The sequence below is a fragment of the Portunus trituberculatus genome, chromosome 42, assembly GCF_017591435.1.
Source record: "Portunus trituberculatus isolate SZX2019 chromosome 42, ASM1759143v1, whole genome shotgun sequence".
Lineage (NCBI taxonomy): Eukaryota > Metazoa > Arthropoda > Malacostraca > Decapoda > Portunidae > Portunus > Portunus trituberculatus.
Window position 1 is genome coordinate 19,446,288 of NC_059296.1, and position 22,888 is coordinate 19,469,175.

The window sequence follows — 22,888 nt, forward strand, 5'->3', positions numbered from 1 at the left end:
CAGGAAAAATTGCTTCACGATTTGAATAAATGTTGATTCGACCGATGAAAAACCGCCCTAACCCCGTTGAATTGCGAGGATCCCCTGTACAGGCTTCCCTTGCTATTCAAAGGTCCGTTATTCAATATTTCTATACAGTCAACCCTCGGCTATCGCGACTTCAGCTATCGCGTTTTATTGCTATCACACACCCATGAAAAGCTGCTAAAATTTAATTATCGTGACCTCAGATGCCTGCTATCACGCACCCAGCCATGACGTCATGAGATATCTGAGCCCTCATTGGCCAAAACCGATACCAGAATTTTGGCCGATTCCGATACCGATACCACCTAATCGGGCAGATACCGATACTACTATCGATACCGATACCACCGATACCGATACTACTACTTATAGTGATTACTACACTGGACACCAGGATGAGTTGGTGGACGGCGATCGTTATCAGATGGGAGGCTTTGTTTAGGGGGATGCTGTAAGTCCTTCTGAGGAGCAATTCTAGAAGCTTTTTGAAGCCATTTGTAAAGGTAAATTACTCAGTAATCTATATCTTATATCGAATATATCACTAAGTAGTAAATTCCTTTTAGGTATCGTAAGTATCAGCATAAAATAAGCCGATACCGATACCCAAAAAATTAGCCGATACCGCCGATTCCGATACTGATGCATCGGTACATCTCTAGTAAATACAATGAGCTGATGTAATTATATTTATATGTTATCACCTTGACATGTTTTAATTGGTACCAATGGATTATACAGTAATTTAAAAAGAAGTAAAAAAAATGAGGGATATTAGGAGTAAAATTTGTGGTTGCAGAACCAATAACAATTTTCACCATTAGTTGTTCAATTCGGCTATCGCGTTTTCGGCTATAGCACGGCTATTTCGGCCCCAATTGGACGCGATAGCCGAGGGTTAAGTGTAGTCCAATCATTATCCACTTTATCCACTGTCGTTTTCCATTGTCAGGGCTTGTGTATCTGATCATTAATTGATCAGCAGAATGTCAACAAATGCATCACAATCGCAACACCACCCATGCCACATCAGCCACCTATTGAAACTCATTCCCACTAGTCTTTCAGTTGTATTCACTCAGCTAGTGTTTGTGTTTTGCTAAAATTTACATTTATTGTAGGGTATTACGAGTGATATAAGCGTGATGTCTTCCAAGTGAACTGCAACTGGTGAACTGAAGCCCAAAAGACCAAGGAGAAGATAATCTTTAGAGAAAAGGATTGAAATTGTTAAGTGCCATGAGGAAAGTGAAGAAGCCAACTTCATTGCCAGAACCCTGTAGTTGCACCAATCCACTGTCATCAAATAAGTAGAAAGTGTGAAGAAAACGGGTGTGAGAGCTTCTACATTAATGGCAAAGATGCTAACGAGGAAGAGGGAGCCAATAATGGAGCATATGGAGAGATTCTTATGGCTGTGGATTGATGACTAGACTCGTTGTTGCATGCCTCTTTCTACTTCCCTTATGACAACAAAAGCCCTCTCAATTTATGCTGATTTGCAGAAGAAGGGCCTGTTCCATCTACTTCAGATGACAAGGAATATGTTTTGTTTTTTGTTTTTTCCTGGATTTTATTAAGACTTCAGCTAATGTAAGTATAACTGGTACCTGTTAACTTAACCAAAGCTAATTTTTCTTCTCTTGCCAGTGGATATGGGCACATAGGGGGAGCCCACTATATAAAAAGAAAATAACTAATAACACTATCTCTTTGGGTGGCACAGAAAAGTGTTCTCTATCTCTCAATACAAGCTAGGCCTAAGTTACTCTTACTCTCCCCATTAAATTAAATCCTATTGAATCTAAATTTGCTATCCAGTCATTTGTTACTCGATCTGGTTTTCAGGAACGCAACCCAATCATAAAACAAGGGAAACCTGTACTTGGTTAATACTTTCCCACAAAATACTAATCTTGTTTTTTTTATTTAGTTTCACCTTTATCAACATTTCCTCCTTAGGACTCACAAAATTTGTGGTTGGCAAATAAATAACCACAATGTCATATCAATACACACATGCTCATAAGAATCATTCATCTAATAATATATTATTTTGTGTCACCAATGATTGATGGTGATAAAGAAATGTTGCAAGATGTGGACAATCTGATCAGAACAATTCATGACTCTCTTCTGTTTAATACAAGAGGAAAGAGGATTATAGGTATCCATATACTGTCTCCATTCACCTTCACATGTTACTCCACTGTGTGCTTGTCAATCTGCTCTCTACATCTTCCCTTCTCTCTCTCCTCTCTTAAGAATGAAAAATTACACCATCTCACAGTGCTTACCACTCTATACCCAAGCCTTCACTACCATGTCTAATTGGTGCATCTACCACTGCACAACAGCCAAAGTGAAGAACCTATGGTAATTCAAATTGACACTAGAACTTCCAAGCTATCAATTTTCTGTCACTTTTTGCCCAGTTTTTACACCATATAATAGTATAAAATGAAGAAATAATACAGCATAAAAAAAATCAATCAAGAATCATAATAACACACATTCTAAAGCATATCTAACGGCACATAGAATGCATGGATATATGTGACACACATCCATTTCAACAAGTCAAATTCAGGAAAAAAAGGGTTTTAGAATATTTAAGCATATACTGTTGAAAGCAATCTAGTAGCACATCACACAATCAGGAAACATTTATCTTTCCTTGTGCTCATAAGTTGGTATTCTTGCTGTTGCCAGACACCTAATTTTTCCATAGGTGGTGGCCTAAAAGTCCTTGCTGTTGCTCTATTGCCATGCTCCTTGGCATAATGTACCACTTGTAGTTTGTAAGATTGTGTAGGTCAATCTTTTCCTCCAGCTGACATAACAGTGAAGGTGTTGATGTGTTTTGTGATCACGAACTAGCTGTTACTCCTCACCGTCAGATGGCATTGAGTCAGGGTGCTGATCAGCTGATATTTATAAACATACATAATAGCCTCACAGTTAGATTGTTTTCATTTTTATGATAATTAATTTTTAAAGTAATAATACTGGTAATGATAATAATATCAGCAATAAAATAATGATGCCTTTGGTTAGAGTAGGCAAAAGTCCTGGTAAAAGATGTGTCCTAAATATCATCAAATACGGTACCAATTGTGGACGATTAGGAGCTAAGGTGGATGGGTAGATTGGGGAAACGTGAAGTAGAGATGTACCGATGCATCGGTATCGGTATCGGAATCGGCGGTATCAGCCCATTTTTTGGGTATCGGTATCAGCTTATTTTATGCTGATACTTCCGATACCTAAAAGGAATTTACTACTTAGTGATATATTCGATATAAGATATTGATGACACAAAATTAATATAATACAGCGTATTAAGTTTCCGTGGTGATTACCGTATGTCATAAGATACTGTTTTCTGTGATAATAAGCCACAACCTCTAAACTGGACGTGTAGGAAACGCGTATAGGCTGAACTATGGCATCCTGTCACACAGTCGGTAATGAGTCACCACGCATTCTCACTGTCTCTCAGTCAGACGCTGCTCCTCCACCCACACAAAGTTCACACAGGTGAAAAGCTTATGTTTTTTAACTATAATCTAAGAATGTCAAACTTCAGATATTGAGAATCCAACACAATGATTTGGTATATATATATATATATATATATATATATATATATATATATATATATATATATATATATATATATATATATATATATATATATATAGGCATTTTGCATTATTGTAAATAACAGCATGTTCTTATTTCATTTATAATTAACAGTGCTAGTGGTAGCCTTTTCCAAGATATCATACTGGAATAGGTGGAAGCTCGAATTATATATGTATATTGATTTTAATGCAAGTTTAATTTTTGAGTTACTTGTGTTAACCTAAGGATGTAAAAATTCCATAACTAAGAAAGTAACGATTCTGTTTTGTAATCTTGTGCATTGTGTATAATTTGTTGCATGTTAATTATTTAAGATCATAACAATACACTAGAAATTTACAATAAACTAAACTTTTTTCTATTTGATTGAAAAAATTAGGCAAAAGCTCATTTTCCTGAATTGGTCTACTAATGTGTAATGAATTAATATCAAAGGATGTCAGATTTAATTAAAGAGAAACATACACAACAAAATTAATTTCTCTTACTAATATTTTGGGTCTGATTTACAATGGTCGCTAAAGGAGTAAGAAGTAAGAATTTAAAACAACTGACAAGAATCAGCAGACTGAGAAGATATTCATTCCAATTACTGAGTAATTTATCTTTGCAAATGGCTTCAAAAAGCTTCTAGAATTGCTCCTTTTTCACAAACGTTCTCAGAAGGACTTACAGCATCCCCCAAAACAAAGCCTCCCATCTGATAATGCTCACCGTCCACCAACTCATCCTGGTGTCCAGTGCAGTAATCACTATAAGTAGTAGTATCGGTATCGGTGGTATCGGTATCGGTCCAATTGGGTGGTATCGGTATCGGTATTGGAATCGGCCAAAATTCTGGTATCGGTACATCTCTAATGTGAAGAACTATTTCTCAACTGAAGTATATATAGACTCTCAACTATCACATGATGTCATGACCCAGGAATTTTCTAATGATGGGCGTGCAATAGCGGCAATTTCATGCGTGATATAGACACGTGCAGCTTTTTAAGCATGAGCAATAGCAATGAAACACAATAACAGAAGGGGCGATAGCAGAGGGTTAAGAGTACCAAAATTCTCTGATGCCTCATCATCCCCATCATCATCAGTCATGCAATATTCTAATTTGGAACGTCAGATTACATATATTAGCTCTCTCACTTTCAGTAATGCAATATTCTAATTTGGAACGTCAGATTACATATATTAGCTCTCTCACTTACTATCTTTAAAATTCAGTCTGCATTTTGCTTATTCCTTCCTCCATCATCTTGCTACATCTAAAATATTCTATTATTGCCCTTACACCATTGCCAAAATGCATTCTAGATGTTATTCTCAAAGCATGTCATTTACATTTTTCACATTGAATTTCTTCCTTAATGTCAAAATGGCACTCTTTCAGCAACAACTTTATCTGTAGGAGAAAAACTTACAAGGGACAAAATCTTGCAAGCAGTGACACAACACTTGGGTTATCCAGGATATGTCGATGGAGTTCTTGGGAAGATTTTGGTGCACTTCTATAGTGGTTCAGAAGTCTGCACACAAAATCTGCAGTAATGTGGCACATATTCAGAACAGATGTCAAGTTTGTCTGCACTATCCTATAATAAATACTAGGACAATACGATCTTAAATGGATCTCCATCCCAAAGATCCTCATGCAGAAAACTTCAAACTATTTCAACCATTTCAGGTGTTAAGCTTGTAGAAGATTATCATTTTCTAATAATATTTTGCCATTCTTAAAGCATACATGTCATTTATAACTATAACACCTTGCAAATCCCAAATACTGTCAAGAATTGCCTATCATGAAACAATTTAATTTAACTTCCTCCTTAAACTGAAAAGAAATCCCCAATGTGCCTGTCATTTACTTTGTATTGGGTTAGCAAATCAGCAATATGCAGCTCCCTTGAATCCAGTCTATAACATACATACCAGGTGGCCCTCCAGATAAAAAAAAATAAATAAATAAATAAATAAATAAAATAAATGAATAAATAAATAAGAGTAATGCCTGCTTTACTAGAATCTCAACACAGTTCACCAGCAATTGGCTCCATTTTTCTCTAACTGGTAAAATCATTACCACTGTGCTGTAAAAGACAGATTAAATACATGATAATCAAGAACAAATTTGGGTCAAAGTAAAAGCTGAAGATATCAAGTAAGAGCCAACTGTCACTGGTCAAGAAAAATTTGCTTTTCTGTTCTATGCATGTCATTCATAGCCAACTCCACAACAAATCACAGTCAGCATTCTTATCAATTGATCTATTCTGATTGGTATTTTACTTTACATGATACCTTACAGAATGACATAGGAACTGTTAAGTAATTATGGGGATGATACAGAATGGAAATGAGTGAAATAAGTATCTGGGAAATATTAGATAAACATGGTAAGACAGAAGCAAGAGATTTCAAAGATCATGACAATTTGTGAAGGGTGTGTATGTTACAAGATCACTGTAAGGATCATGAAATATAAATGTGTCTGAACATACAAAAAGAGACTTTAGGAATAATATTTTCCTACTAACATTGACATGGATAAACGCCTTATATGTAAAATAAGGTGCAATTGTCATGAATGCATTCAATGGAAACAAGTTATCTGAGTGGAACATGTGGAATGACAAGATGGGAGCATGACAGGAATGAAGGTGTATAAATTAAAAGAAATGTGGTATTAACATTTGTGCAAGTGGTATATACATGGTGAAGTGGTAGAATAGGTAAAAATATAATAAGATCCTACAGACATAATGAAAGAAAAAGCAGTAGTTTTTAAAGAGATAATGTGAGCAATGTTGATGATGCTAAAAAGAGAAAACCACTTGAAAGATGGAAAGATAAGAGTAATGGAGTAAATTGGAGAGAAAAAAAAAAAGAAATCCGTAAAGAACAAGATCTTCAGTAAGAAAGAAGGGAATGTCATGATGAGAAAAGTTGAAGGCTCTTCTACTGAGATCCTCCTCATGAGACACTCTCTCCAAGGAAGCAAGGTATCCATAATAGAGATACACATACATTTAATAACTTCACTTTTGGAGTTTAACCCCTTCAACACAAACACACATTTTGCATCCTGGTAGTGCTGGTGACATATCCGAGAAAATGCATACTGAGTCATGGCTGTTTTTTTTTTTTTTTTTTTTTGGGGAGGGGGGGGATATACAGTAAGAGATCATTCAGAATGTACACTTTATATGATATGATAGCTTACTTGACTTTCAATATTATTACGAAGGAGTATGGTTGGATTTTATCATAATAGGTACCGATGGACTCTACTGGCAATAACTTTATAATTTTTTTAAAGATTCAAGATATATAGGACTTATTATGATTATTTTCATAAAAGTTATCTACTTTTAGCCATTTTCTGTTGTCTGGCATCTTCAGAAAATTGTTGAGAGCAGCCAAACTATAATAACCATTTTTTTCTAAAAAAATTTGCATGGGTTTATTTCATAATGCACATACGTACCTAGTATGAAAATTTTCATTTAGAGAGAGAGAGAGAGAGAGAGAGAGAGAGAGAGAGAGAGAGAGAGAGAGAGAGAGAGAGAGAGAGAGAGCTACTTCTGAGTCAGATATCCCACCCAACACCTCCCAGTATTGTCCCAGATACAGTGCTGGGGCCATTTTCTTTTGCCCAGAGCGAAGAGGTTACAGCCTTCTATTTCAATCACAAGTCAAGTTTCATGCATTCTTAAACAAAAACGTGAGACTCATAACTAGGTAGTAGACATGCAGAAAATTTTTGCTTTGTTTTACAAGTGGAAATCCACATTACGAACAAAGTTCTTACAGAAACCACTAAGCTCGCACATGCTCTCTCCAAGAAGCATGGCCACTACTTGCTCAGATCACGTGGATATCTCATTGTGAAAGCATTCCTATTATGTACTTTTCCAGTTATTTCTTTCAGTTTTTTTGCTGTATTTTTACTACTATTTCATTATAATTACAGTAGTTATGTTACCATGGGTCCTAGGATTCTCCTTACAAACAATAACAATCTTCCTCTTCCACCTTTGCCTGCACTAGCCCATTGTCTTTCTCATGCACAAATCATCCCATCTTCATGACAATGAAATTATCAAAACTTGTTTATATATATATATATATATATATATATATATATATATATATATATATATATATATATATATATATATATATGTAAACAAGTTTTGATAATTTATATATATATATATATATATATATATATATATATATATATATATATATATATATATATATATATATATATTTTTTTTTTTTTTTTTTTTTGCCATGTGGGCTTTTTACAGGAATTTATGGGTTAAAGGGAATACTTTTTGGGATACCTCCTATCTGAAAGCCCATCCGCTAGGAAACCGTTGCCCCAAGTGAGGAAGCCCAACCTACACTCGGACCGTGGACAGGATTCGAACCTGTGCGCTTGGAGACCCCTCGGACCCCAAAGCACGCATGGTTCCACTGTACCACGGCGGCCCTTTTGCATTCTCTTTAACTGTACTATGTTTTATAATACCCATTGATCTTGCAACTACAAATGTTTTAAAGGTGCATTAATGCTGTCCAAGGAAAACAGGATTAATGACGAACAAGACCTCACAGTGGAATATTCTTGGTGACAAAATGTTTTTTTTCTGGCAACAAACAGGCTAGGTGATGAACTGGATTGGTGACAAACTGGGGTGTATCCATTGCATAGCATAAAACTGCAGTAAAAATATAAACTAATCAATCAATATAAAACCCATCTTTTAATTCCACTTCATATTCTATTCTGACTTCAAATATTTTTCTTCATCCATGAAGGATATAACAAAACAAGACAGCACAAAATAAGCATCTGACCACATGTTTGGGTATATACAAAGAAAGACGTCACTCTGACATTAACTAATATGAAATGCATCTACTTTGATGCCTAGAACACTAAGACCATTCCTGAACATTGGAAAAAATTCCCAATATTTCTAAAAAAAAATCACTAATTAAAAAAAAAATACAGGAATTATTCTTACATGCAGAGATTTTTGTTCTAACTAAACCTAACCCTTAACAAAACTTAACCTAAGCTTAAACGTAACTTAACTTAATGGAGGGATTTTCATGTTCTTTGCAAAACATACTTATTAACTTTAACACTAAATTAATAATCTGCGAGGGAAAGTGTACAGAAGTAAAGTGTCTTAGAAATATGTCTGTTTTCCAGTGGAACACTCTTTTTTCGTTTCATTGAGACTGATGGCTTTCTCCAATAATACCCTTGTTTGCACTCGTTTTATTACTCCGCTACAAACACTTCACTACTAGACAGCAACAGTGCTAACAGTCATTGCACCACACACATCAAGGCGTAGTAATAGAAATGCTGATGTAAGTTTGCAAGAGGCAAGTAACCCATACAGGTAGTACGACTCGGTTCCAGCATTAACGTTGCATACAACAATTAAGATGAAAATCGATGTCTCCTGAAATGACGTGGCGATTGATTACCAATAAATCCGTTTCACTCTACTACTGTGCATAGTAGATCCACGACAGCAATCCGCGAAAAGTTTGCAGAAACAACTTGTATTTTCTCCCTAATGTCATTAACGAACTTGTAACTCATAAAGACAAGTATCGAGCAGGAATCACCGCCCCCAGCCTCCCCCCACATGTGTCCCGCTGAGCATCATGAGGAGGTGGAGGTGGAAGAGCAGGGCGGCCATTCTTCCCACCCTACACTGTCTATCGTCCACATAACGTCCTGCACCACGGCACCCTCGCTCTGAGCCCAGCCACCTGCTCCATACACAACACTCACTCTTTCTTCACACAAGCCGGTCATAATCATAAAGACAGAAGCCAGTATATAGACCGTGTACTCACTTCGTATTCCTCTTCTCCCTCTGTAACCTATCGATGATGTTCTTCCCAAGTTCCAACGATGACTTCTGGTGCTCTCATGATGGCGGACTCGTGAATGCGAAAGTATTTCTTGATTTTTAAACTATTTTACTTTTTAGCATAATATTTTCCGAATATTCAAGTATTTTAGGTATATGTTGTTTTCTCAAATGTATAGTGCTTTCATCTTCATGTTTTTTAGAAGTATGAAAATCCACTTTCAGATTAAAGCCATAGGTCAGCCATATTCAGAAATTCATTAATCTTTTAATATATTGTTATGGAAATATATTTTTTTCTGATAATCAACGTCACCAATATAAATCCAGTGCGTTTCATATTATGGATGTGATATTAGTTTATAACAATTTCTGTAATGCATGACGTTATTGTTTTTAGTTAACTCAGTCATGGTGCGTCGAGTACTCAAGATCCTTACTCAATATATGTCTTTACCTAATATACAAAGATAATATCCTTAAGAGCAAGCAAATACAACGCTGATATACATACAGTCATATTCACAGTCCAATCATGGAATGAATATGTACTACCGAAGCATAGGGAAGAGCTTGTAGCTAGGGAGACTATACACTTGCTGAGGAAAATATTCCCTTCACTATTGTTAGGTTCCCCTCTCATGTATGGTAAACATCAATATGGTGATTGTGAGTACTAAATCCCTTTATCACCGCAGTGCTGTGTCAGTTGATGTTGACGGCAATGTATTGCCACACTTTTCTATTCATAACACATCCCACTACGTCTATATATATGTTCTATAATTCTCTCCTATCATTTCCATGATAGAGAGGGTTGTAAATAGCACTAGTTTGACAATGTTTAAAAACAGATTAGATAAGCACTTAAATTTCTTAGATTTATAATTATGTATAGCGCTGCATGATAGTTTTTATAAGAAATATACTATAGTTAAACAAGACATGATCCCCATGTATGGAGATCACAGATTGTAGAGAAATTCGTTGCAGGACTAATAGCCCTGTTAATGGGCCAACTATTTAGAATTAGTATATAATGTATTGTGTACTTGTAAGTGTATCTTTAAGTACTGATGACGAGGTCGCAGTGCGACTGATACAGGATAACCTAGATGGGGTGGCCCTTTGTTATCCTATTATTTATGTTATGTTATGATTCCATCCATGTACTTCACTCTCTGGGCCTGTCTTTCCTGTGCTCGCTGCTCTCCTCTCGATCATCCCCTAGACTCCTAGAGGCACTCTGCCACGCTGCACACTATCCTCCCTCAAAACACCCCAGCCCAGATATCCTAGGTGTACTTTATTACATAAATAATTATTATCGTTTTTCGTTATTTCTTTGAAATAGTCACCTGTGTAAAGGTGCACGTACAACTAGGTAGAGGCATTCCTTTCCCACAGTATTATTTGGTTATAAAATAGTTTTTTCTACTTAAACCACTGTAAACAACAAAAGGAATGTGTCTTTAAGTAGATTGTGATTGGCCTAGATATCAAACTATCAATCACGTGGTTTCGTCTGGAACTAGAGGTCGGAGGATCAAAACTTCTAAACAATAATTGACGCCCAAGAATTATATACTCTCTGTGTGTTGAGTGTTCCTTGTTGACGACTGACGAGGCAGAGCGCAGCGGAGACTTATAGTTCATGTTACTTTACTGCGTGCCATTCTTAATCTATTTCTATGCTGAAGATATCATTTGCATAAAGGAGGTACAAGAACTAAAACACTACGGATCACGCTCAGTTAAGAAGAGGGAAGACAGACCAAGCACACGCTACCGTGCATAGTGAAATAACCAGTGTCGGCATCACATCATAAGAAAATGAATCAGGCGGAAATTCGAAAATTGATTCCTGCCGTACGTGTAGCCATCAATGCCAAACACAGGAAGTTTTCCAATCCAAAAGGTCCCGAGGGAAGAATGATGATGTTAAGAAAAACCGTGACTGAACTGGTGAAGCTGGAGAGAGTGGAGCTGAACTACCATCGTGGGGATGAGGCCAGAGGTTATGCTGAGAGGGTAAGGTTGTTCTTGGGCATTGTCCTAATATAGACGTCCCTCCAGCTGTCCCCGTTTCCCGGCTCCCCTTTCGCAGCTTTTTCGCTCAGCTGACGGGACGTAGGAATGAAAATATGATAACCAAAATTAACCTAACATTGACCTAGTTAGCATATCTTAACCACGCTATTGGTCAGAAGGGTGCCGAGGAAGACGATTAGTAGTGCGCGTCGCCTCAACCAGGTTATGTTAGCTAGGTTAGGTTAAAGGTAGGGTTAGGTTAGGTCAAAGTTAGACTTAAGTTAGGTCAAAGTTAGGCTTAAGTTAATTTTGATTATCATATCTTCATTTCTACGTCCTGTCAGCTGAGTGAAAGAGCTGTAAAGGGGGAGATTTGGGGGTATTAACCTTGGGAGAAGAGGCTATTAAGGTATCTCATTATTTGTCACTTCTAATTTTGTGATGTCTCATTGGTTAGAGCTCCTTGTGTTGAGCATTTTAAACGTCATTTATATGTGTAACATATCAATAATAAATATCAGCAAATTTTGAAAAAAAAAATTTAATTTCAGTGTTTTCATATTTGGTTATGTTTAGTTGGGATAAATATCCACATTGAATATTAATTATTTCGTGGACAAAGCTATTGTTCCTGATAAGTTTAGATGCGGTCCTATATAATGTACAATTACTTTCTGTTACGAATCATTCTAGGATTATGATTTTGCCCCCACTATCAACTTTAACTTAATAGATATACCGTAAGTATATCATTCATTGTGTTTAATTTAGTTTCTTTATTTTTATTGTGATGTGTTAGGATTGATGACTGTTTTTCATGCAAAATTATAGGTTATCAAAGTAATTCTGTTATATGCACAAAGTGTTATGTAATTCTCTCTCTCTCTCTTTCTCTCTCTCTCTCTCTCTCTCTCTCTCTCTCTCTCTCTCTCTCTCTCTCTCTCTCTCTCTCTCTAGCTTATAGCAATGGCCACTAAGCATGGAGACCGCCACATCCCCACAATGGAGATGGCAAACTACTGGCTCACTGAGAAACAGCTTGTTCACAAACTTTTCAAGGTAACTAACTCATTATGTAACTTTATCAGGTTTTGTTCAAATATACACATTGCTGATACCAACTCCGTCCTTCACACAAAACTACATGTACTTACTAAACATACACCCTTCACTTACAATTAAATTATGACAATTCCAACACCAGCCTCACAGTCCCCTACTAGGGAGACCATAAATGTCCTCAGGTCAGACTGCTCTCTGGGTATCAACCATAAATGTTTTGAGACTTTCCTCAACTTTTTCTTCATTAACTTCTGCAACATTTGTGGTCTTAGATCTAATTTCCATCCTGTAGAACACCACCTATCTTCTGCTAAACCTCACCTTTTTTTCCTTTCCAAAACACAGCTGTCTGAGGTGACTGACAGTAGCTCCTTTTCTGTTCCCTCCTACCTTCTCTATCCTCATTTTTCATTGCTGGATGTTGGGTCTATGTGCACAACAACTTGACTTGTTCTCGTTCCCATGCTCTTGAATCTTTTGAGTTTTCCACTATCTGCCTTTGACTGAAAAGTCGCTCTATTTATCTGTGCTCTCTTTCTTTCCCCTAACTCTTCCGACTATAAGAAATTCTTTGGATATTTACCTTCCAAAGTGGAACACATTCTGTCCCTGTATTCCTTGGCAGAGATCTCCATCCTTAGAAATTTCATTGTTCACCACTGGCTTTGCCTTTTCTCTCCCTTCACTGACCATCCTGGTGAACTTGCCTTCTACTTTGCTATCCTCCATGACCTAGAGCAACTGGTGCAACACCCTACTTGTATTCTTGACCGTCTTGGAGATATGCCAAACATTCTTGACCTTTTCCTTACCTCTAATTCTCTGTTTATGCTGTTACCCTGTCTTCCCTGTTGGGCTCCTTCGATCACACTCTCGTATCTGCATCTTGTCCTATTTCTCCTATCCATCCTCAGGATTGCCCAAGGTGAAGGTGCCTCTGGTGTTTCACCCCTGACAATTGGAGGACCTGAAGAGGTACTATGCTGATTTTCCCTTGAATAATTACTGTTTCCATGTCAGAGACCCATCTCTGTGTGCTGAGTGCATAATAGAGGTGATAGTGTCTGCCATGGAGACATGATACCTAGGTTCTAGGTGGTTACACCAAAGATGCACTTATGGGCCCTAGTATGGGTACCACTATAGATAAAATTGCCTGCACCACTAATGGGTGGAAGCTGAAGTGCTTCCCATACTCTTCAAGTATACCTACAGGCACTATAGGCCATAACATAAAAAATATCCTCATTCTTTTTTTCAACCTAAGCCTTCTAAACCTTGGTTTAACACAGCCTATTCTCATGCTATACATGATAGAGAAGTTGCCCATTAAAGGTACTTTAGCCTTTCATCACCTGAATCTCATGCAGTTTATATTTCTGCCTGGAATTCATAAATAGAAAATGTCAAAATCTTTCAAACTCCAACTTCCTTTGAGATATCAGGCATTGGCCAAAAACATCTCCAGTAACTTTACTTCTTCATCTTTCCCTCCTTTATTTCATTACTGCCATCACATCTGTCTCTAAAGCAGAACTCCCCTCTCAAACCTTTTGGTAACAACTCTACCTTGGATGATTCTGGGCTTGTCCCTTCCTCTCTTCCTCTCTCTGGCTTTTTCATGCCTTCAATTAAAGTTTTTTTGTAATGATGTTTTCCATGCTTTTGCTGGCCTAAACTTTTGGAAGGCTTATGGACCTGATGGAGTCCCTCCCATTGTTCTATAAGGCTGTGCTTCCATGCTTGCACCTTGCCTGGCCAAACTCTTTCAACTCTGTATATCACTTCTACTTTTCCTTCTTGCTGGAAGTTTTCCTACTTTCAGCCTGTTGGTGGAAAGAGTGACCGCTCTAATCCTTCAAAGTACCATCCTACAGCATTAGTCTCTTGCTTGTCTAAAAATTTTTAATCTATCCTCAATAAGAAGATTCTTAAACATCTGTCACTTCACAATCATCTATCTGATTACCAGTATGGCTTCAGTCAAGGCCACTCTACTGGTGATCTTCTGGCTTTCCTTACTAAATCTTGGCTGTCGTCTTAAATAGAGATGTACGGATGCATCGGTATCGGTATCGGCGGTATTGGCCCATTTTTTAGGGTATCGGTATCGGCTTATTTTATTCTGATACTTCCGACACTTAAAAGGAATTTACTACTTAGTGATATATTCGATATAAGATATTGATGACACAAAATTAATATAATACAGCGTATTAAGTTTCCATGGTGATTACCGTATGTCATAAGATACTGTTTTCTGTGATAATAAGCCATAACACAGGTGAAAAGCTTATGTTTTTGAACTATAATATAAGAATGTTAAACTTCAGATATTGAGAATCCAACACAATGATTTGGTATATATATATATATATATATATATATATATATATATATATATATATATATATATATATATATATAGTTAGGCATTTTGCATTATTGTAAATAACAGCATATTCTTATTTGATTTATAATTAACAGTACTAGTGCTAGCCTTTTCCAAGATATCATACTGGAATAGGTGGAAGCTCGAATTATATATGTATATTAATTTTAATGCAAGTTTAATTTTTGAGTTACTCGTGTTAACCTAAGGATGTAAAAATTCCATAACTAAGATAGTAACGATTCTGTTTTGTAATCATGTGCATTGTGTATAATTTGTTGCATATTAATTATTTAAGATCATAACAATACACTAGAAATTTAGAATAAACTAAACTTTTTTCTATTTAATTGAAAAGATTAGGTGAAAGCTCATTTTTCTGAATTGGTCTACTAATGTGTAATGAATTAATATCAAAGGATGTCAGATTTAATTAAAGAGAAACATACACAACAAAATGAGTTTCCTTTACTAATATTTTGTCTGTTTTACAATTTTGATAATTTTTAAAGTATTTTTTGATCGCCAAAATATCGTCAATAAAATTGATAATGAAAATGCACAAGACCAAATGGTCGCTAAAGGAGTAAGAAGTAAGAATTTGAAATAACTGACAAGAATCAGAAGACTGAGAAGATATTCATTCCAATTACTGAGTAATTTACCTTTGCAAATGGTTTCAAAAAGCTTCTAGAATTGCTCCTTTTTCACAAACGTTCTCAGAAGGACTTACAGCATCCCCCAAAACAAAGCCTCCCATCTGATAATGCTCGCCATCCACCAACTCATCCTGGTGTCCAGTGCAGTAATCACTATAAGTAGTAGTATCGGTATCGGCCCAATTAGGTGGTATCGGTATTGGTATCGGAATCGGGCAAAATTTTGGTATTGGTACATCTCTACTAGTCTTAAAGAGATTTCAGTGAAACTTTTACTGTTGCGTTAGACATACGAAAAAATTTTGATAGAATCTGGTACAAAGCTTTGATTTCAAAACTGCCCTCGTACGGTTTCTATCCTTCTCTCTGCAACTTTCTGACTCCAACTCTGTTTCCTTTCTGACCGTCCTATTGCTGCTGTGGTAGATGACCACTGTTCTTCTAAATCTAGCTATTAATAGTAGCGTTCCTCAGGATTCTGTCCTGTCACCCACTTTCTGTTATTCATTAATGAATAATTACAGTCATCTTAACTAAACTTTTTGTCCTATCCACTCTTACTCTGATGATACCACCCTGCACCTTTCCACGTCTTTTGAGAGACAACCAACCCTTCAGAAAGTTAACAGATCACTCAGGGACACCACAAAATGCCTGACTTCAGATCTTTCTAAGATTTCTGATCGGGCAGAGAAAACTTAGTAATGTTCACTGCCTCGAAAACTTAATTCCTCCACCTATCAACTCAACACAACCTTCCAGACAACTATCCCCTATTCTTCATTGACACTCAACTGTCTCCCTCTTCCACACTGTCATTTACTCATAATCTAAACTGGAAACTTGACATATCATCTCTTGATAAAACAGCTTCTATAAAGTTAAGCATTCTGAGGCATCTCTGCCAGTTTTTCTCACCCCTCCAACTGCTAACTTTGTACTAGGGCCTTATCCATCCTTGTATGGTGTACTCTTTGCATGTTTGGGGTGTTCCACTCACACAATTTTATTAGATAGGATGGAATCAAAAGCTTTTCATCTCATCAGCTCCTCTCCACTTACTGTCTTCAGCCTTTTCTTATCACCAAAATGTGCATCTCTTGCTGTCTTCTATTGATATTTTCATGCTAACTGCATGCCTGCCCTCCTCCTGTGGCCTTGCTACACAAGGCTTTCTTCTCACCCCTATTCTGTCCAACTCTCTAATGCAAGAGTTAACCAGTACTCTCAATCATTCATAGCTATCCCTAGTAAACTCTATAATTCCTTGCCTGCTCTTTTGTCTCCAACTTTCCAACTTCCTATAACTCAACTTCATTGAAGAGGGAGGTTTCAAGACATTTGTTCCTATATTTGTCTAACTCTATCAGACCTGCAAAGGGGCGACAACTAAGTGGGCTTTTTTTTTTTTTTTTTTTTTCTCTCTCTCCCTCTTACATAAAAAAATAAAAAGCTTTTTATATGAATTGGATGTAGAGCAAGATGCCCTGGTCTATATATGTATATAACCCTTCCTTATATGAAGGCTCTACTGTATAAAATGAATAAAACATTTTTGTAGATCTTGTATATGGGAAAGGAAAATATTGACATGTTATAGAGCACTTTAAGGAAACTGTTGTAGTAAGAGATGTGTTGGTTTTATTCCCAAATTCAAACTCATTGATGACACAGACAGACCAAGTGTTCATGTTAGAGAGCTCCAGTTCCTCTTGACCTTTTACAGTACAAGACACATACTAACTGAAAGGAACTTTGAACTAACTAGCACATCTTCAAAATACTCCTATAATCCCATGATGTATTCTTTATTGAAGCTGTGATGTATGGTAGCAAAGTGTATGTATTACACCTTGAAATGAGAAATAGAGATCCATTATTACACAGGTATTGGCAGTGAGATACAAGGACCATACCGAGTCTTACACAAAACTTCATAAAGCTCCCACCGTTTACCCTGGATTCTACAGAGAAAGAGTAGTGCTGGAGCTCAAAGGTAAGTGCTGCTATCTCATCAGTATTATGGGTAATGAAAAATTGGAGGGATTGTGAGAATGTAGTGGCAGTTTCATAGTTTCCTGAATATGATTTTTTTTTTTTTTTTTTTTTTTTTAGGGAATAGGGCCAGCCAAGGGCAAAAAAAAAAAGAAAGTTTAAAAAGGCCCACTTGAGTGCTGGCTCTCTAAAAAGTGCAAAAAGTGCCAAAACCGTCAGCAGAATTAGGGAAGCAAATGCCTCGATACCTCCCTCTTAAAAGAAGTCAAGTTGTAGGAATTTGGAAATACAGATGCAAGGAGGGAGTTCCAGAGTTTACCAGTGAAAGGGATGAATGATTGAGAGTACTGGTTAACTCTTGCATTAGAGAGTTGGACAGAATAGGGATGAGAGGAAGAAGAAAGCCTTGTGCAGCGAGGCTGCAGGAGAAGGGGAGGCATGCAGTTAGCAAGATCAGTAGAACAGTTACCATGAAAATAGCGATAAAAGATAGAAAGGGATGCAACATTTCGGCGGTGAGAAAGAGACTGAAGACAGTTAGTGAGAGGAAGGGAGTTGATGAGACGAAGAGCTTTCGATTCCACCGTATCAAGCAAAGCTGTGTGACTGGAACCCCCCAAAACATGCGAAGAGTACTCCATACAGGGACGGATAAGGCCCTTATACAGAGTAAGCAGTTGGAGGGTGAGAAAACTGTCGGAGACGCCTCAGAACACCTAATTTCATAGAAGCTGTTTTAGCAAGAGATGAGATGTGAAGTTTCCAGTTAAGATTATGAGCAAAGGACAGACCGAGAATATTAATTATGGAAAAGGGAGACAGTTATGTCATTGAAGAAGAGGGATAGTTGTCTGGAAGGTTGTGTCGAGTTGATAGATGGAGGAATTGAGTTTTGAGGCATTGAAAACTGCTAGATTTTTCTCTGCCCCAATCGGAAATCTTAGAAAGATCGGAAGTCAGGCGTTCCATGGCGTCCACGCGTGATCTGTTGACTTCTTGAAGGGTTGGACGTCTCTGAAAGAACGTGGAAAGATGTAGGGTGGTATCATCAGCGTAGGAGTGGATAGGGCAAGAAGTTTGGTTAAGAAGGTCATTAATGAATAATAGAAAGAGATTGGGTGACAGGACAGAACCCTGAGGAACACCACTATTAATAGGTTTAGGAGAAGAACAGTAGCCGTCTACCACAGCAGCAATAGAGCGGTCGGAAAGGAAACTTGAGATAAAGTTGCAGAGAGAAGGATAGAAGCCGTAGGAGGGCAGTTTTGAAATCAAAGCTTTATGCCAGACTCTATCAAAAGCTTTTGATATGTCTAACGCAACAGCAAAAGTTTCACCGAAATCTCTAAAAGAGGATGACCAAGACTCAGTAAGGAAAGCCAGAAGATCACCAGTAGAGCGACCTTGACGGAAGCCATACTGGCGATCAGACAGAAGATTGTGAAGTGACAGATGTTTGAGAATCTTCCTATTCAGGATAGATTAAAAACTTTAGACAAGCAAGAGATTAAAGCTATAGGACGGTAGTTTGGGGGTTAGAACGGTCACCCTTTTAGGAACAGGCTGAATGTAGGCGAACTTCCAGCAGGAAGGAAAGGTAGAAGTCGATAGACAAAGTTGGAAGAGTTTGGCCAGGCAAGGTGCAAGCACAGAAGCACAGTTTTTGAGAACAATAGGAGGGACCCCATCAGGTCCATAAGCCTTCCGAGGGTTTAGGCCAGCAAGGGCATGGAAAACATCATTACGAAGAATTTTGATTGTAGACATGAAATAGTCAGAGGGAGGAGGAGAGGAGGACAAGCCCAGAATCGTCCAAGGTGGAGTTGTGAGCAAAGGTTTGAGAAAAGAGTTCAGCTTTAGAGACAGAAGAGATGGCAGTGGTGCCATCAGGATGAAATAAAGGAGGAAAGATGAAGAAGTGAAGTTATTTGAGATGTTTTTGGCTAGATGCCAGAAGTCACGAGGAGAGTTTGAGTTTGAAAGATTTTGACATTTTCTATTTATGAAAGAGTGTTTGGCAAGTTGAAGAACAGACTTGGCATGATTCTGGGCAGAGATATAAAGTGCATGAGATTCAGGAGATGGAAGGCTCAAGTACCTTTTGTGGGTAACCTCTCTATCATGTATAGCACGAGAACAGGCTGAGTTAAACCAAGTTTTAGAAGGTTTAGGTTGAGAAAAGGAATTAGGAATGTACGCCTCCATGCCAGACACTAACACCTCTGTTATGTGTTCAGCACAAAGAGATGGGTCTCTGACACGGAAGCAGTAATCATTCCAGGGAAAATCAGCATAATACCTCCTCAGGTTCCCCCAACTGGCAGAGGCAAAACGCCAGAGGCACTTTCGCTTTGGGGGATCCTGCAGAGGGATTGGAGAAATAGGACAAGATACAGAAATGAGATTGTGATCGGAGGAGCCCAACGGAGATGAAAGGGTGACAGCATAAGCCGAAGGGTTAAAGGTGTGGAAGAGATCAAGAATGTTGGGCGTGTCTCCAAGACGGTCAGGAATACGAGTAGGGTGTTGCACCAGTTGCTCTAGGTCATGGAGGATAGCAAAGTTGAAGGCTAGTTCACCAGGGTGGTCAGTGAAGGGAGAGGAAAGCCAAACCTTGTGGTGAACATTGAAATCTCCAAGAATGGAAATTTGAGCGAAAGGGTAGAGGGACAGAATGTGCTCCACTTTAGAAGTTAAGTAGTCAAAGAATTTACTATAGTCAGAAGAGTTAGGGGAGAGATAAACAGCACAGATGAATTTAGTTTGAGAGTGACTGTTAAGTCGTAGCCAGATGGTGGAAAATTCGGAAGACTCAAGAGCGTGGGCACGAGAGCAAGTTAAGTAGTTGCATACATAGACGCAACATCCATCTTTGGAATGAAAATGAGAATAGAGAAAGTAGGAGGGAACAGAGAAGGGGCTACTGTCAGTTGCCTCAGACAGCTGTGTTTCGGTGAGGAAAAGATGAGAAGGTTTAGTAGAGGAGAGGTGGTGTTCCACAGATTGAAAAATTAGATCCAAGACTGCGAATGTTGCAGAAGTTAATGTAGGAAAAGTTGAGGGAGGTGTCAAGGCATTTGTGGTCTTCAACAGGAGAGGTGTCCGACCTGGGGACATTTTTTGGTCCCCTCCCCAGAGGGAAACTCCGAGGCATTTTTGATTTCAAGTCCCATTTTTCTTTTAGATTTTGATTTGGAGTGAAGGGTGTATGTGTGATAAGTGCATGTAGTTTTGTGTGAAGAAGGAGAGTTGTCTTTAGAGGATAGGCTGTGACTGCCCCCTTGAGTTGTGAGACACAAAGGGAAACATTCAGCGAGATCCCAACTAGCTTTAATGGAAGGTTCACAGCACCCTCTGAACTAGTGCTATTAGATCTTACTGGGAGTAAGTTATTGTTTCAGTAGGTGTCTACTACTTGCCTCCTGTGAGAAATGGATTTGTAGCCTTAGATATTCCTTAGTATATGTCTATCTTGCTGTTTCTTTTAAGTTTTTCATATTTTTTTAGGTAAGTTGTTGGTGCTCAAGGATCATTCTTACAGACTTGTTCATTTGATTATCTCCATGCACCAAGGTCATGGATACCAAAGTTATATTTCTGACAGATTTAAATATAAATGCATCTTCAACACCATGAGACATTGTCTATTTTGTAAGCCTCTAAATAGTGTAGTTAATGGAGCTAGATCCTTGAAGTTTAAATAGGGAACTGATGAGGGATTGTGGGTGACAGTTTCATTATGGTAAAACTATATATGTGACCTATAGCTGTTATTTTCTCATATATTTATTATTTTTACTCTGCAGGCAATCCATTTCCACCTCTTGAAAAAAAGAACTCATCCCACAATTGGATACACAATATACTGCTGGAAGAAGCCCATCAAGAATATATTAGAAAGAAGCTGAAAGAAGGAGAGGGAAGTAACTAAGGTCGATTAAGTACCAGATGTAGATGGAAAGCTGATTGTTTTTGGCTTATTTATGCCTTAATGTTTGTATGAGTGTGCTTGTTATGTACAGTAAAATTATGATTGAAGTGAGATTTTCATTCCTTTAGGTAGTGAAGAGTGTTATAGACCTGAGTATAGTTAAAGAACCTTAAAGTGAAAATTCAGAGACTTGGATTGAGAAGGACTCAGATGGACCTTAGATATTTAAGCATGTGTAGGTAAGCTACCAGAGATTATAGAGTCTAATTAGCTGCCATTAGATGAACAGGATGTAATCATGTATGAGATCTTTCAAAATGATTATCTGGATGATAGTAATTTATAAGGCAGTTTTTGTGTTAGCCCTACGGTAGTTTGCTTACATGTTTATAGATATGTTTATATGTAACCTATTAAGTCCAGTACTATCCAAGCTCCTCATTCCAATTTTTTTTATTTATTATTATTTTTTTTTCTTTTATTTATTTATTTGTTTTACATATTGGATAATTTCTTTAAATAACTTGGTTTCTTACTACAACCTTGATTACCTACCCACATTTCCTTGTGAAAGTTGTGTTGTCTTCATGCTGTCTGGCTGACCAACATAAGTAGCCCAATGAAGATTTGCCTGCTGGAATCAACAGTTCATGATGGATTGATATGTTCTTAGGGGAACAGGTCTTGGTTAAGGAGAATAGCCATTGCCAATATGACATCATTTGATATCATCTTCATTGGTATACTGAAGAAGGAATAGCAATAACTTTCAGCATTCAAATTGTTTTAACTAATGACCTCTTTTATTAATTTTTATTCTGAATATTATTCCTACTTCTAAAATACATCATTGAATATGAAATCAAATTGCAACATTTGATTTTGACAGTAAAGATGTTGCTCATTTTGATAGTAATTGTCATCTTAATAAATCAAGGCAGTAGTTTTATATCTAACTCAAGTGGCCTTCAGTGAAGATGATTTGTTTATCAAAGGCAAATTGTTTTTGTGCTCAGAAACCAAACCCATTCTCTCTCTCTCTCTCTCTCTCTCTCTCTCTCTCTCTCTCTCTCTCCAAACATTATCATATACCAATGGAGTACGTTCCTGTTAAAAGAGCTTAGATGTGAAATATAAAATCACTGAAAATTCAAAGGAGTAATTCAGTGCATTTGATATCATAAAAAAAAAAGTTTATGGTGACTTAAGTGAATGAGTGAGTGGATTTCTTACA

General features: G+C 37.4%; 2 protein-coding genes across 4 annotated transcripts in view; one reads left to right on the plus strand and one right to left on the minus strand.

The window, feature by feature from the left end:
- Positions 1-9,676, minus strand: part of LOC123517704 — a 90,913-nt gene extending 81,237 nt beyond the window's left edge. Inside the window, 1 exon segment of the mRNA XM_045278060.1 lies at positions 9,568-9,676. The gene's annotated coding sequence lies outside the window, so the exon portion shown is untranslated.
- A 1,217-nt stretch (positions 9,677-10,893) lies between these two features.
- Positions 10,894-21,761, plus strand: LOC123517705 (39S ribosomal protein L17, mitochondrial-like). 3 transcript variants are annotated; one of them, XM_045278063.1, is made up of 5 exons: positions 11,476-11,615; positions 12,573-12,674; positions 13,592-13,652; positions 17,616-17,724; positions 21,530-21,761. In XM_045278063.1, exons 2-5 carry the CDS (start codon positions 12,595-12,597, stop codon positions 21,652-21,654), a joined length of 375 nt encoding a protein of 124 aa, XP_045133998.1. In that variant the 5' UTR covers positions 11,476-11,615; positions 12,573-12,594; the 3' UTR covers positions 21,655-21,761. The 3 variants fall into 3 exon arrangements, with proteins under 3 accessions (XP_045133997.1, XP_045133996.1, XP_045133998.1); XM_045278061.1 differs by lacking the exon at positions 13,592-13,652 and having other exon boundaries at positions 10,996-11,615; XM_045278062.1 differs by lacking the exons at positions 12,573-12,674; positions 13,592-13,652 and having other exon boundaries at positions 10,894-11,615.
- Positions 21,762-22,888: the final 1,127 nt, after the last annotated feature.

Bases quoted from the DNA above. Each gene is read 5' to 3' on its own strand.
- LOC123517705 (XM_045278061.1), top strand. From the start codon at position 11,418: ATGAATCAGGCGGAAATTCGAAAATTGATTCCTGCCGTACGTGTAGCC. The intron at 11,616-12,572 runs GTAAGGTTGTTC...CTCTCTCTCTAG, and splicing joins CCAGAGGTTATGCTGAGAGG to CTTATAGCAATGGCCACTAA. The intron at 12,675-17,615 runs GTAACTAACTCA...ATTATTACACAG, and splicing joins TTGTTCACAAACTTTTCAAG to GTATTGGCAGTGAGATACAA.